The sequence below is a fragment of the Uloborus diversus genome, chromosome 4 (assembly GCF_026930045.1).
Source record: "Uloborus diversus isolate 005 chromosome 4, Udiv.v.3.1, whole genome shotgun sequence".
Lineage (NCBI taxonomy): Eukaryota > Metazoa > Arthropoda > Arachnida > Araneae > Uloboridae > Uloborus > Uloborus diversus.
The window spans coordinates 19,361,663-19,377,853 of record NC_072734.1 but is presented as its reverse complement, the minus strand read 5'-3'; the positions used below and the strand labels follow the sequence as shown (position 1 = coordinate 19,377,853).

Here is a 16,191-nt window from a genome sequence, read left to right as displayed (position 1 = left end):
TTTTATCAAATTTGACCGTTGGATATTTTTCACAATCTCTAAGAAGTTGTGTGATAGCTCCAGTATAGGAATGTGGTCTCTTTGTGCAACCGTTCATTTCCAGAATAAGATGCCTCAGTGGCAACTCATTAGTACGCAGCAGACATATGTTCCTCTAAAGGACTTTTGACGCATGTCTCAAGTGAAAGAATTACTCGACCTTTCCATCCTGTATTTACATTTGTTCTGTAGCATCCAATAACCGATAACTTGAGCAAGCTCATACTATACTTTTTTGCAAAGCCTATAATACCTTGCGAAATTTCTTTTGCACTTTCACCAGCTGTTAATGATATATGACTGATGTACTTGCTACCAGTTAACTTTCTTTCCCCCAAGATGGACACGGGACACAACATTTAATTGCTTACTCCCAGCTATGGTGTTGAATTGCAAAAGCGGGTCATAAAGTTGAGAAAGGAATGGCTTAAAAAAAGGAAGAATATTTGCGTTCAATTTGGTCAGTTAAAAGGACTTCAGAGGATTTACATTTTTTAATACTTAATGGTTCTATTTGTCAAACATATCTAAAATAGTAGTAAACTAATCTTAGGAATAATAGAAACAGTTGAGCGCCGTTTGTTAAACAAAAGAAACAATTACAACCGCAGATTAAAAAATTAGCATCTTGTATCACTAGTTTTATTTGAGTGTGTGCATTTTAAAAAGATGGCGAACAAATGTTGCATAAAATTGTTTGAATTTCAATTTATATTCTAAGCATCACGTAACATTTCAGTATTAGTACTTATTTCAAAACTACTTTTTAAACTATTGTTGTTAAATTGTTTTTCATTTTTTCCGTGTTTTAGTTTTAAGAAGCGCAGCTAAATATTCCACGAAATGTATAGAAGTCTTTTAGGGTTACAAGTGATTCACTGACTAATACTTCTATCATTTGCTGGAACTAATTTCAAATTTCTTTTTGGAACCTCCCTCCCCCCCCCCTTTTTTGAAAAAAGTACATTTTTGCCCTTTTTTTTCAAGGTTAAATACCGCCGGCGAAAAATTAAACAAATTTAGGGAAATTTTCTGAGGGTGATAACAGACCCATATAGCAACTTTTCCACACTATCCAAAAATAGATTTCCGAAAAAAGTTTTTCCGGCCCACCCTACTGTGCATCCTCAAGAGGAATAGGATTTTTCTCATTTTTTGGTATTTATTACACTTTGCTATGGGACAAACAATTAAAAGTCCTTTTTATTTTTATGTCAATTATAAAATTGAAAATTTTAAATGAAATTCCATGCTCTTTGAGCTTGTCATATGTCAAAAAAAAAAATAAATAAATAAATAAATAAATAAAAAATAAAAAAAATGCTGAATTGCTGCCATAGTTTTAATTTGTTTCCATTATTTTAAGTTTTCTTGTGATATATAATGTCTGAATTTCTAGTAAAATAAGGAAAATTTCGAATAATGTGAAATAGTGTACTCTTATAGCTTTCGTATCGTATCTTTTTCTCAAAGCAAATACATTTTATAAATTCACTCATTTATTATTTTTAAAATAAACTTTAGTGTAGGAAACTGAAGCAAGACGGCCTGACCTTGAAAACAGGCACTGGGAAGAAGGGGCAGCTAAAAACCACCATCTTGTGGTTTTTAGCTGCTTTTTATCCTTGGCTTGCTTGTCCCTAATGTGAATCCTGACTACACTCATGCCACTCAGCGCTTATTCAAAAAAATACCTGTGGGTGATGGGGGTGGGGAGCTAGTGTTAACTAAATCATCTGAATTGAAATATTGTTGGATTTTTGGCCCATCTTGCCTCCAAAAACTTACAATGTACTCATTGAACAAATAAGGTTGGAGACCCCTGGAGTAGAGTAAAGTATGACCTATGAGACTTATTACTACATTGTACACATACTTAAAATGGAGAACCGAACTTTAAAAATTTATTATTTTTTCTGCTATCAACTCTTGTAAAAAAAAAAAAAAAGAAAGAAAGAAAAGGAAATTTATGCCATGAGTTTAAAGGAAAGTTTTTTGCATGATAAAGTATTTGTACATTGCAAGTAGTTTCCTGTATTCCTCTTTTCATAAAATTGAAATGTATATAGCACATGAGGATAATAGTTCTTGTTTTATGAAGTATAAATTCTTGAGTATAAAAATTAGACTTCAACCATTAGCGCCTGCTGCTTTGAGTCTCGGTAAAGTAGGTTTCTTCAAAATTTACTGCATTCAATATTTAGATGGAAAAAAACTAATTCTACTTTATTGATCAATACCAGGCCCAGAAATGACTATCTTCTTTTCTGGAAAATTTATTAAATATTTGAAGTTAAAACTGTTTATGGGTTTCACAATCATTAAAAAAATTAACAGAACAAGCAAGAATTATTTCATTTAATTTCAAAGAATTTTTCCCCTTTTCATTGATGGGGGGAAAATACTTTGATAAACCTTAATGGAGAATCTCTTTTTTAGCAGCAGCTTAATGCAAGATTGCATAGGGAAAATAAATTACAATAATTGCATGAGATTTGTCAATTTAGCCACCTTGTGTGATGACTGCACGATATTCCTTAAACTGTAAACATGGATATTTATGTCATATACCCATATTATTGCATGCAAGATTTTTTCAGTGACTTGAAAACAATTACTAATTTTAGTACTGTTTAAATTTTTGTTTCTAACTTCTCGAATCAATGAATTTTAAAATATTTGGTATTTCCCAAGTTTACGGTTTATTCTGCTCCTCAGTCTGTGAGAACAAACTGCAAAAAGTGTATTACTGCGTGATGTATTTCAGGGATTACAAGGAGCAATGTTTTTTAAATGTGACTCTTAATTTGTTTCTTAGTGGTAAATGTTTCCTTCTTAAATGGTCATGTTTTAGAGAAAAAAAAATTGATAATATTTCATATAAATATAAAACTTTTCCAATTCATATATACACTGGTGTAAGAAATTAAGAGAATTTTTAGATTTCGTCTATTATCTCCAGAACTACTGGACCGATTTTAATGAAATTTGGTATGTACATACATTGAAACCATACAAAGCAAATAACTACCAAAAATTTAAAATACACACGCATGATCATAAAAACACTTGTTAGAGTCAAGTGGTATGAAACAGTGGTTGCAAAATTGAACAAAAAAAAAGAGTTAGTGGGTGGTATGGTTCCCTCTAACAGATATATAGGCCTCGCAGTGTTACTCCATACTTGAAATGAAGCAGTTTAAGGGCAATTGTTTCCACTCATTCATTAACGTTGTTCTCAGACTATGGAGGGTCCCCGGAGGGGTGTTGCGTGTTGCGATTGCCATCCCGAGAGCATCCCAGGCATGTTCTATAGGGTTGGAGTCTAGAGACCTGCTTGGCCAATCCATCCAGGGAGTATCCTCCCTTACAGAAATTCGTCGACCAGAAGAGCTCTGTATGAACTTGCTTTAACATCCATTAAAATTAGCTCAGGGTTAACAGTGCCCCTCAAGAGGTGAGCAGAGGGTTCAAAGACCACCTCTCTGTTCCTCGCAACCGTCACAGAGCCTCTCTCAAAGACATGGAGGGGTGTGCGGCCATCCAACGTGATGTCTGCCCAGACCGCCAAACCACCACCACCATAATGGTCGATTCTGCGGATATTGGAGGATAGGTCGCAGGTTCCTATTTCTATCCAAATGAACATAGGACAATAATAGTCAATTAAGATGAACCGGGGACCCGCTACTTACCCTCCAATATCCGCAAAATCGACCATTATGGCGGTGGTGGTTTGGTGGTCTGGGCAGACATTATGTTGGATGGCCGCACACCCCTCCATGTCTTTGAGAGAGACTCTGTGACAGTTGCGAGTAATAGAGATGTGGTCTTTGAACCCTCTGCTCACCTCTTGAGGGGCACTGCTAACCCTGAGCTAATTTTAATGGATGTTAAAGCAATTCCATATAGAGCTCTTCTGGTCGACGAATTCCTGGAAGGGAGGATATTCCCTGGATGGATTGGCCAAGCATATCTCGAGACTCCAATCCTATAGAGCATGCCTGGGACGCTCTCGGGATGTCGATCGCAACTTGCAACGCCCCTCCGGGGACCCTCCATAGCCTGAGAACAGCGTTAATGAATGAGTGGAAGCAGTTGCCCTAGGATCCCATAAGAAGCTTCATTTCAAGTATGGAGTCGCACTGCGAGGCCTGTATGTCTGTTAGAGGGGACCATACCACCTACTAACCCATTTTTTTGTTCAATTTTGCAACCGCTGTTACGTACCACTCGACTCTAACGAGTGTTTTTTTGCCTCAGAGCAACAGTAAGATATCTAGTCCCACAAATAACACTAAGATATCTTACTGTTGCTCTAAGGCACCAATATATTTTTTCTTTAGTTTACCTTTTTTACAATATGTTTGAGTAAAAATAGAGGCATGATTCAGGGGTCTGGCCGAAGAAAATTTGGGATCTGTTAACGAACCCTTCACAAAAATCCGATAAACCAAAACGGACTCTTCACAAAAATCCGATCAGCCAAAATGGACCCTTCACAAAATCCGATCAGCCCAAATGAACCTTCCACAAATTATTTATTGAAAGAGAAAATCGGAAACAAAAATAAGGTATAATTTCGGTGTGTATTCTGATAATTTTTTTCAATTAAACTAGGGGGATCATCTTATATGTGGATCTAATCTGATAATTCAGCAAAAAAAAGGGAGGGGGGGATGCACAAAAGATTAATCATTAACTACTGCCAAATACAACCTTCTTACTTGTAAAGTTTGTTGATGTTAAATCAAGTCGGTTGTTTTGTTCCTATTATTTTGCTTGATTGTTTTAATCCAGCAGAAACAAAAACAAAATGGCTGAGAGGTTGTTTAGATTTCTTTGAAAATGCAATCACGGGCCCATAGAAAATTCTGTATCGGACTTTTCTTCCTGTTCATGGTTTGAACAAAAAAAAAAGAAAAGAAAGACAAACTTTTAATTTAGTGCCATTTAGTGATTGCCATTCCACAATGGATATCGGATTTTTCGCGTTTTTATTGGTTATTATAACTTTTTAAAGGGCAAACAAATAAAATTTCATTTTAAATTCAGCAAGGTCATTTAATTGAAAAGTTTACATAGAGATTGAAAAAAAATAAATAAATAAAATAAAAACCAACCAAGCCAAATACTTCTGGTTATAGTATTTTCCTGATCTTCTGAATGAAGACTTTAAATGAGTAAAATTTAGAAGAATGTTGAATGATGATATGTAAATTTAAACAGTAATTTCTTGATGAAATGCTTCAGTGTTTACGTGTTTAAAAGTTAAATTTTCAGAAGTGTGGTCTTTCTACTGCTGCATCGTGGGCGATCGACTTTTCTGTAATAGCCCTGATTTTAGTCCAGCTGTTTTTACGAAACAGTTAAGAAATAGATACTGACATATTCTGATACAGTTATATCTTATCTACCCCATAGTTAAAAGCTTTAATTACAGTTAACAGCCGACTATTCAAAAAGTGCTGGAAAATCCGAATTTCCTTTTCGCAAAATTTTGTGTAGTTGATTACAAGTAACAGGAAGCTCGTTTTTTAAACAAAAAGGCAATGTAAAACTTAAAAGGAACGTAAGGAAACAAAAAAGGAAAACCTGCATATTTTACTGATGTTAATACAGAATTAAAGCAACAGATAGCAGAAATTCGCTAAAACGAACCATTTAAAAAAATCACGAGAACAAACTTTTTGCAAAAAAATGCTTTTATGCAAAAATTATTGTTGTTCATTCCAAATCATTCACATGATTATAAAATTTCATTTTATTTCTTTGTATCTAGTTAATTTGCAAAAAAACGCAGCAAAACTTTCCTGATTTTTACCCAAAAATCATGAATTAATTTAAACGCTGGATTCCGTTTTTTCCCTTAATTTTTTTAATACGTTGGGGGGTAGAACCATATACATAGCTGCCAACTTGTACGATTTAACGGAACATTGTAAGATTTTCGAATGTTTTGTACGGTCTTATGGCAGATTTGTACGATTTTGTATTGTTGTACGAGAACTGCACACTTCGTTATCGGATAACAGCATGGAGAACATTTTAATCTGTAAGAACTTGCAGAAAAACTATTGTTTTGAGATTGACAATTTTTGAAAGCTGCGAAGTCAGCAACTTTTCAAAGTTTAAGAAACAAAAGTTTATTTACTTATTTTTGAATTTATTAATTTTTTGCTTATAAATGCACAGATTAAGTAAATGTAAGGATTTAAAAATATTATAATTCTTTAAAATTTAATACTTTGCTTTATAATGGTCGAAGAAGCATAGAAATATAGCCACTGCTTACATTGTAAGATTTTTTAAGTTGGCATGTTGGCAGCTATGCATACATGCAGAGCTGCCATTTTCTGAAAATCCAAAATCGTAGTAGAATTTTGTAGTGGGGGGGGGGGGGCGCACAGATTTAAACACACTGATGAATTGTCAACAGTATAAAGAACAAAAACAAAGATACCTAACAAATTTTAAATATGATACAGAAAATATTAAAACAGAACAAACAAATTTCTATGCTTCACAGATTTTTCGGCAGTTTTTTGCCTTTTTTGCCGAAGATTCAATGACTGGATCAGCATTGCGATCTAGAAACTTATCCATCTTTACACCATGCAACTTTCAAAGAGCAATGCTAGTTGCGCAGACATTGTCAGCACAAGTGTAGAAGTTTGATTTTCTGAACTTACCGGTTTAGTTTTCATGCTGTTTTTGCGTTTTTGGGTTTATAAATTTAAAAAAAATAGAAAATCGTAATTTTTGGGCCCGCTTTCGTAGCGTTGCAGTTTGAAGCTATAATTCTTAGAAACTACGATTTTTTCTTAACAGTTGGCAGCTCTGCATATACGCAAGTATATACTGTAAGTTCTTTATTTTTAATGGGTATTTTATACTCGGATGTAACATGGATGGGAAAATCATCGCTTTTAAGCGCGGCGTTTCTGAGCATTTAAAATTTTTTTGGCCCACTTCTTTTAGGGTGCAGTGAATATGTCGATGCTGCAACTCACAAAATTATTTCATTTTTCACAAAAAACGGACATTGTTAAAAATCCTGGATTGATTTTTGTGATTTAAAAATATATATTGCTCTCTGAGTTGCGAAACGGTAAGTCAGTTCAATGTTAAAATAGAGTTTGAGATTAAAGTGATTCTTGAAAAAAAGAAACAAACCTGGGTTTTTCATCAAAAACTTAGGTGGGCTGACCTTTTTTTTTTAAAAAAAAGGCATTTTAACCCGACTCTATCTGCTATACTTTCCTTTCAAATATTCATATGTACTTTTAGTACTTGAAATTCACTTAAAATCAGACAGTTGCTTGCTTCGATCAGCTCACTTTCCCATTTTAGTAAAATGTAGGAATATTATTTTCAGGGTAGCAAAAAAGCCAGTCTTTTTTAGCTTTGATAAATTATATTATATTCTTCATAATAATGATCTCTACATTTTAATAAGCTAACAAATGTCAATTGAAGTAATAAAACAATAATGAGCAAAGTGTAAACTGAAATTAAAATGTTAAAAGGAATATAGTCAAAAAAACTGAAACATATTTCAGACGAAACCCTTACGCTTTTATTGGATTATCCGCCATAAGCTAATGTCTTTAACACTGAAAATAGCTTCCTTGTTTCCTTGAAACATTTATATGCAAAAATTTGCCACTCTTCATGCCTTAATAATGTTTTTTATGTATCTTAATGTGTATTTATAAAACAACTAAATTCAACATTCATGAAACATCATATTTTAGATTTCTGCTGCTATAGATTAGCACCTTAAAATATGAAAACAAGAACTAAATGATATAATATATCATTCCGGCGGAATTCAAATTTGTTCACCAATTGTGGTCCTCTCGATTTTCTTAACATATATTGTTATATTTATTCTTATGTAGGAAACTATTTTTGTAAAAATAATTTTCACTTTTCTTCAGAAAATAAGAAACTGTTTTGGTGATTTAACGAAAAGGTGTAAGTTCATTGTTATTTAAAGTCTGAACCTAATGACTGGCATGAGAGCAGAAGTGTCATGCGATCTTTCAAATTTAACTAAAATTTATTTATAATCATTTAAATTCCATTGAACTAGACTAATTTCTTAATATAGAGCAAGTTTTTTATTTGTAATGAACAATGTTATTTAACAACTACCAAATGTTTATCCTTGTTTTATGGAATTAGATTTAATACAGTAGTAATTGCATTAAGGATATATAGATAATTTTCATTTTAATTAAATTACAATTAAAAAAACTCAAAATATTATTTTTTTTAAAAAGCTGACTTTTTCAAAGTGGTTTAAACCAAAAAAAAAAGCCGGCCGGCCTTTTTTGGCCCAGCTAAAATCAAACAGCCCTGATTGTTTTTAATATTTTGCAGAAATAAATTTAAAAACTAAATAAAATTTCTTGAAACAGAGCAAGTTCTTTCAATAATATAATTTAAGAATATGTTTTAAGCAGATAGTTATTAAATGGCAAAATGTGTCTGTTGCCCCCCCCCCCCCATTCTGGAGTGTTTTTCTGATATTTGGCGGGGGGGGGCATCGCTCTCTCAAGTATCAATATTTATCTACCATTCTACATTTTGTTAAATTATACTACAAATATTTCTGTCCAGTATTTAAAATAATTGTTACAAAAAAAATAAATAAAATTCAGAATAGGGTTCAGCATTAACTTTGTGACCCAAGACACTCTTAAAAAGCACAGAATTTCGTTTAAAACGTATAAAGAAGTTAGCTCGAAAAAAGAACAAAATATGACTCCCATATCAGATTTAAAGGATTGCATTTTTCAAAATGTAGACATCTAAAGAAAAAAAACGGTAATTAAAAGAGTTTATTTAAAGTTAATCATCCTTGTTAGCATCGAAAAATCAAAACCCATATAATTTTCTCCCAAAATAACAATTAAACATCGCACTAAAAACGCAAATATTGACAAGCTAGTAAAATGAGAATATTTTCTAATCAAGTCATTATAAAGGTTCAACGCCAGATGCTAAGTGGTGATAATTTTGAAGTTGGTAACCCTATCTGAAGCGATCATATTTTTCCCCACCCTTGCTATCCTTTTGCAGTTCTAAGTTCATTTCGCAGATATATATTATTATTGTTTATTAAATCATGAGCAGGGAGAAAAGTGCTTACCAATGCCTTTTCAGAAAAGTTTACAACAACACCGCTGCTAATTAGCTGTGATAAAACAAACAAACAACCATTATATTTATTTGGCAGTAGCAATTATTTATCGCTTGCAGGAGCATGGCAAGAGTGCCCATATTTTTCTTCAAAATTAGCCGATTTTGTATAAGCTGATCCCTCTAATTTGACTTCAAAAAAGGTTCCAAAAATTATCCGTTTATACACAGAAATATGCATTGTTTTGCTTTCAGATTTGCTCTTTCAATTAACAATTTGTGAAAGATCCGATCTTGTTTATCTTGTTTATCGGAATTTTGTGAAGGGTCCGTTTTGTTTGATCGGGACCCCTGTAGTTAATATCTGAATGTAATATTTATTATAAGAATGTTGGTCTACAGAACTTAAATAAAACTTTAAAACAAAATTTATGTAAAAATTCTAATATTAAAATTCATTATGATTAATCAACATTGGCTGATTATTTTTTGCCAATTTGCTTATTGGTGCATCCCAAGAAGTTTCGAAACAGATTATTTTTCCAAACTTCCAGAACAAAAAAAAAAAAAAATCACATTGGATCACCTATTGTTTTGCAGCAGATAGAGAAGAAATGCATGCTTTCTTGTTTGCTTTTAATTTTGTAGAAATTCTGAACACTTAAGAAATTTTCTGAAATGAATGATCTTTTGTAATGTTACAAATCGTTTGAATTGCACTTTTTTTTATTCAGGTAATCCTGCAAAGATGATGAGTGACCACTCACTGATCATCTCTGATAATCATGTTGATCATGGGTACATAACAATGAAAACCGAGGGCATGGAGGAGGTTGTTCTGGACACCACTCACGTTAATCAGCTGTTTTTCCACGATGCTGTCTCAAATGAGCTAATCGTCGAGCAGAATGTGGAAGTTGGCAGTGAAGACCCTCATGCAGAAATCATTTTAGTTCCCAACACCATGATTAAGCAGGAAGATATCATTGAGGGTGGTGAAGTTATTGTTGGATCCAGTGTTGAAAGTGAGGTGGTTATAGATGATCACATGGACACTCATCTGGATACAGATCATTTTGTGATAGGATCTTCTATCGACATAGGGTCTGATCAAATGGATGACCCTAGTTTCGAAGACACCAAACTCGTCATAGATACGCAGTATGATCTTGAAGATCCTTCTTGCTTAGCTTATGATTGTGGTGAGTGTGGTGTGGTTTTAAAAAACAGAGTGGCGTTTAAGAAGCACCTAAAAAGTCAACACGGCAAATATCAAAAGGGTAAAAGCAAAAAAAGTTCAAAAGATAAATACCTTTATACAAACAAGCGGTATAATTGCCCTTCTTGTACATACTCATCACAAAGGAGGGATAAATTAGACAAGCATATGGAAAAGCATGTTCTTTTAGATGGCGTTCATCCATGCGGCAAACGGCGGCATAAACCCGAAGCTTTACCTCAGCGACACCGGCATAATGCAGAAGAATACAAATGTCCTTTGTGTCCATATTCATGCACTGTTTACAAAGCTCTTAGAAAGCATCAAAAAGTGCATGCAGCCGGCACTGAAACATTTACACTCAAATTAAGTTGTAAAATTTGTGGTAAAGATCGGTCAACTGAGAGTGAAATGCAAAAACATATGAGAAAGCATCGAAATGAAGAACACTTTCTATGTGACCTATGCAATTTTTCTAGCGTTCAATTAAAAAAAATTATTCAGCATCGTAGGATGCATACTGGAGAAAAACCTCATTTGTGTCCTCATTGTAGTTATCGATCAGCTCGTAGAGACAATTTACGATCTCATGTACGTAGAATGCATAAAAGGGAAAATATGTACATTGATACATTTAATCCAAATGAAGACACTCCTCTTTATCTAACTTTTTAGTTCAATTATTTTTAAATTCGGGAATTCAAGCTATAGAAATGTATTTAAATTGCTTTTGTCTCACATAGACAATTATACAATGATGCTTTTTTACTCAAAAGGTAAGAAACCCTGCTACTACATAAGTTCCATAAATGAACGTGTTATATTAGAAAAATATCGAAAGTGTTGCTTTTAAAATGTGAACTCAGGGTTGCTGCATATAAAGAGCCTGAGAGGCAGGAAAAGTGCAGAATTGTTTAAAATGGGGGGGGGGTAATAAATATGCTCAAAGAAAAATTGGAAGCTGGCAAAACACAAAATGATTTGTAATTTCTTTTGATACATAGCTGATCAAAATCAATAAAAGGTTTTTAAAAAGTCAATTTCAGGGATGACTTTTTAATAATTTTGTTAGACGTTTCTGTTAAGTTATGCCAGATTAAGTTTTACCAGATAGTATTGGTTCAATAAAATGGCATTCACTTTTATTGGTATGTTTTGTGTTGACCAGGAGAATGTTATAAATGAAAATAGTTACAATCTAGTTAAGTATAATGTTAACAGTAGTATGTACCAGTTAATAAATATAATAGGTATTTAATTTAGTGACTTTTAATTTATTGCATTTTGGGGGTGTATTCTGTTCCTACAACTTAGTTTATTTCTGCTTGGTTTGAAAATTTAAAAAAGTCTGTTATCATTAGTTACGAAAGTTCAAATAACAGTCGGAGCCCGATTTAGCGAATTTACCGGGACCGAAACTTGTATTCGTTCAATCTGGGTTATTCGTAATATCGGTGTGAAAAATTTCTTTTTAAAATGCACCTTTTTTTATAATCTAAAATCCCTGATAAACAACTGCACAAAAATATCCATAATTAGAAAGCGTACACTTAATATTCAGCCTTCCACGACTCATTACACACTACTTAATTTGAAATTTTATTGCACTGAGTAATAGATGTTTGACAATTTCCTTGATGCTTGACTCGAAATAGTTCTTTTTTGACTTTATGGAGAGAAGAAAATACTGTGTTTTTTGTAGCCTGCTGCATGAGATGTTTTGGAGTTTCCATGCCTGTAAAGCATTTGAAAAAGTAACAGTGGGAGTTTCTTTATTGCTCTCTGCATCAGAATCACTACTCGTTGGTTGCCCCCTCGCCCTCTCCCGTCAAAAATGGCTGGTTCTAAGCAAAGTCTTTTTCTGCTTCGGACAATGTGAATGTAACATTTGGAAAACAATAAAATATTTCAAAACTCAAATTAACAAAAAAAAAAAAAATCGGCTTTTAAAATAATTTATTAATTTGGGGTTTATTATTCGTTAAATAGGTTTTATTGCATTCATTTTAGTTGAGGAAAAAGAAAAATTCGTGAAATTCGTTAAATCAGGGTCCGACTGCTAAAAGAGGGGACAAAAATGGAAGATAAAAAAAAAAAACTCTTAATAAATTATGTATAGAGTCAAGCCCTTCTTTTCTAAAAAGATCACCCACTGGATCAGAATTTTTTTTTTTTTTTGAAGTTGTCTGTGAATAGAGGTAATGGATAAAGCAATACTTATTCAATACATTCCAGTAAATATTACTGTATTGGTTATTATATTTAATATCTATACACCTTCACAAAAAAAAGGCTAATTGAGGCAGTGAGAAGCAGTGATGTAAGTGAACCATTTAAAGTCTCGAGTAAATCATATTTAAAGTTTGATTTCTAGGTAAGCTTTCATTATTATTTTTTTTTTTTCTAAATCATGCTGTACAGCAGCACCTACTAAGGCTACTAGTACCCTTGCCCCAAGACGAGAAGAGGTCCACCTACCATTTGTACTGGTTATCTCCAAATTTTTAACTTTGCCACTTACATCCCTTTGCTTCTCACTGCCTCAATTGAAATTAGCTTTGCCTTTAGCAATTTCTGATAAGCACTCATTGTTTCTATACAATCTTTTTGTGAATTTTAGTTTTTAATTCCACAAGATTAAACGTCTTCACACTTGTTTACTAGTTCATATTTCTTTATGAGTGTTTGAGTTCTTTTACAGTTAAGTTGTGCTGCCTATTCACCTTCTTTATTCTAGTCTTGCATGTTCTTATAACTTCCACTTTTCTGTTCAAAGCTGATATAATTTTCTTTAAAAAATCATTTAATATAATTTAGTGCATGCAGCTAGAATGTGATATACGTTCTGAAGCAGTGATCGATCTAGCCAATCGTTGAGGGCACCTGATATCATTTCATTTATTTATTTGTATACAAAGCACTATTTTATACAGTACAATCTTAATTCTCACAAAGTTTGGGAGGAAAGGCATTTTGAACTAAATACAGCCAACGAGAACCCGGATTTAGTGAGGAAATCAGAAATACTTGATTGGTACAATGTTAAGTCAACGGGAGCATAACTCGTAATGAGCACAAACTCCTCTTAAAGCTCAGCGAGCAATATTTTTGCGATTCGTATAATTTCTTTTGATTTCCAGCTCAGTTTATCCTTTTTTAGTAAATTTTCTTCAACATTTCAAAGTCAACCAAAGTTTGATAAATCATAAATCCTGAGACCAAGCGATGACAGCACTTTTTTTAATTTGTGGAGTAAATAAACATTTAAAAGTTATATATATGTATGTATGTATGTCTTCCTCAAAAACAATGACAAAGGAAAGAGACATTCAGACATTTCAAAGCAAAATAACAAACTTATTTGGTACTGAACAGTGATTAAAATGAAGAAAAAAAGAAACTGTTGAGTTTTTATTTATTTATTTATTTTTTTTTTCAAACTTGCTGTATACAAGCACTCGGTTATGAGGAGCTAATATCACAGTCCCTTTGAGCTCGTTATAAGCCAGTTCGACTGTGATATACAATTTCCTCTTAAAGAAATCGAAAAGGGGGCCGTCTGTCAAAGAAAAATAACAGACAGAATTTGGATCAGCCCTCCTCCATAAACAATTGAACTTTATAGGCATCTTGCCTAGGCATGAAATTCTTCAACAAATCTGCAATTTTATGCTTTTCGTCATTGTTTACTGTTTCTCCTTAATTTGTCTTTTTTTTTTACCCTGCAATTATTTTTTTCCCCTTTTTGTTGTGTGTAAAATTGCTAATCCTGTGCCATAGCTAGGTTGATGTTGAAAGTTAAAACAATTAATGATGGAAAAGGAATTTTTTTTTGACTGTGTGTGTGTGTGAAAATAAAATTTAAGTCCGGTAATAACTTTAGATGTTTATTGAAATGGAGAATTTCTGTACAGTTTAAGTAGATTAAAAAATTACTCTGTAATGGAAAATCTGCTCAACAATGTGCCAAACTCAAATCTTTGATTTCGAACTATTAGTTAGGTGCAATAAATTTATTCAGGGTTAGTTTCTTGTTCTGAGCAAAAGAAATTAAAATTATGGCCCTTTTCCTTAGGGGCAGACTAAAAATCCATTTTGCACAACAATATTTGCAACATTACACAAGCCAAAAAAATGAATTTCTACCTTTTTAAAGAAATGTTGTCAATTTCCATAGGCATCACTCTCCCGAATTAATTTATTTCAAGTAGAGGGTGTGAGGGATTTCAGCTGAAATCCAGCCACCTAGCATGACATTTAGTCCCTATATGCTTATACATGTATGTGTGTAAATGTATAGATTCTCATATTTATGTATATACTAGGGTTATTCCAAAAGTAACTCAAAAGTAACTCGTTTTTTTTTCAAAACAATTGTTATATGTACATTCCTTACTTCTTTCTCTATTTTTCTACGTTATTTTCATAATTATTTAAACATTTATTACATTTGTGGGGACTCATCACTCCAGCCCACTGCAACTCCATATAACTTCAGCTTCGGGTGCCTGCAGATATTGTTCAACAGGCTTTTGAATGTCTAAGCCTTAGAAAAATCGGCCGCCTGTGAGGATAGCCAATCTTTAACAGCTTTGTTCACTTCATCATTGGTGACAAAACTTCTTTAGATAGTGGAACAACTAGAAATTTCTCTGCGCCAAGTTGATTACAGTGAATCGAACCCAGTAGCGTAACTATGAGATCTAGCGCCCCTGCCGAACTAAAGAAATTGCGCCGTCCCCCCTCCCCAGGGTTGCCCGCACAGGTAGTCACCGGAGGTCACTGTGACCTCCAAAAAATTGATTCGGCAAATAGGAGGCAGTATTGCTTATTTTCTTTTTTAGAATTGTGTTTAAGATGCCCAGTGTTCCTTCTCAGTAGATGTATGCATATATATATATATATGCCCCCTCTAACTCTTTTTCTTGCGAGTTTAAAAAAAAAAATTTAAAGCATTTTTCAAATTTTATGATCCAAAAAAAAAAAAAGCTTAATTTTTTTTTAAAAATCAGGCGGAATGCTGCCCCCTGGCTGCTGCGCCCCTGGCAAGAGCCACTCCTGCCAACCTCTAGTTACGCTACTGATCCGACCTTACATTTGGAATAACCCTCCCCTTGTAAAAGCAGGGTGGGATTGTTCCCTTAGAGGTTTGGAGGGCTTATTAAGGAAAACATATTATCAATAAGGAAACAACATCGATAGAAAGAAACTCTACCAAGTTTGTTTCCCCAAATGGTTGGTATGTGAAACTTTCGTACTGTGGCAGATGTCAAGTCTTCTGTGTGTGTGTGTGTGTGTGACACACCTTCCTATAATATTCTTCCCTAAGGATTGTAGTAAACATACTCAAAAAACATGGTTAATAATTTGAAATCTGAATACTAATTTTGGCATTAAAACAAGACTATACTGGCCAAGTTAGTTAGCATAATTAGTGCTGTGGCATATTAATAATGTAACAAATGATGGCCAATGTTCAAAATTTCAATTTAGAAAAAAAATTCAGAGCTAAACTTTTTGGTTATTAATATAGACCACAGAAACTGACATTATAAATTGCAGACATGTGTTTCGGTGTTACGAGGAATGCCTTTTTCAATGCAAGAGAAATTAACTAATGGATGAAAAGACATCCATAAATGTTTTGCCCATAATGTAGTATTGCATAAGTCGTTGATCTTCTCCAATTCTTGACTCCTACACTTTAAATACATTAATTTCCCGGCAGTTGACCTCTCGCTCCCTCACCAAGTGACGTGCCTGTCTATTGTTGCTGATAAGCA

General features: G+C 33.4%; 1 protein-coding gene across 4 annotated transcripts in view; it reads left to right on the top strand.

Moving 5' to 3' along the window:
• Positions 1-14,701, top strand: part of LOC129219632 (zinc finger protein 629-like) — a 39,930-nt gene extending 25,229 nt beyond the window's left edge. For all 4 annotated transcript variants that reach the window (XM_054853890.1, XM_054853891.1, XM_054853892.1 and 1 more), the window contains one exon: positions 9,924-14,701. In XM_054853890.1, coding sequence (XP_054709865.1) covers positions 9,924-11,083 — 1,160 coding nt within the window. In that variant the 3' untranslated portion in view covers positions 11,084-14,701. The remainder of the gene's footprint in view (positions 1-9,923) is intronic.
• Positions 14,702-16,191: the final 1,490 nt, after the last annotated feature.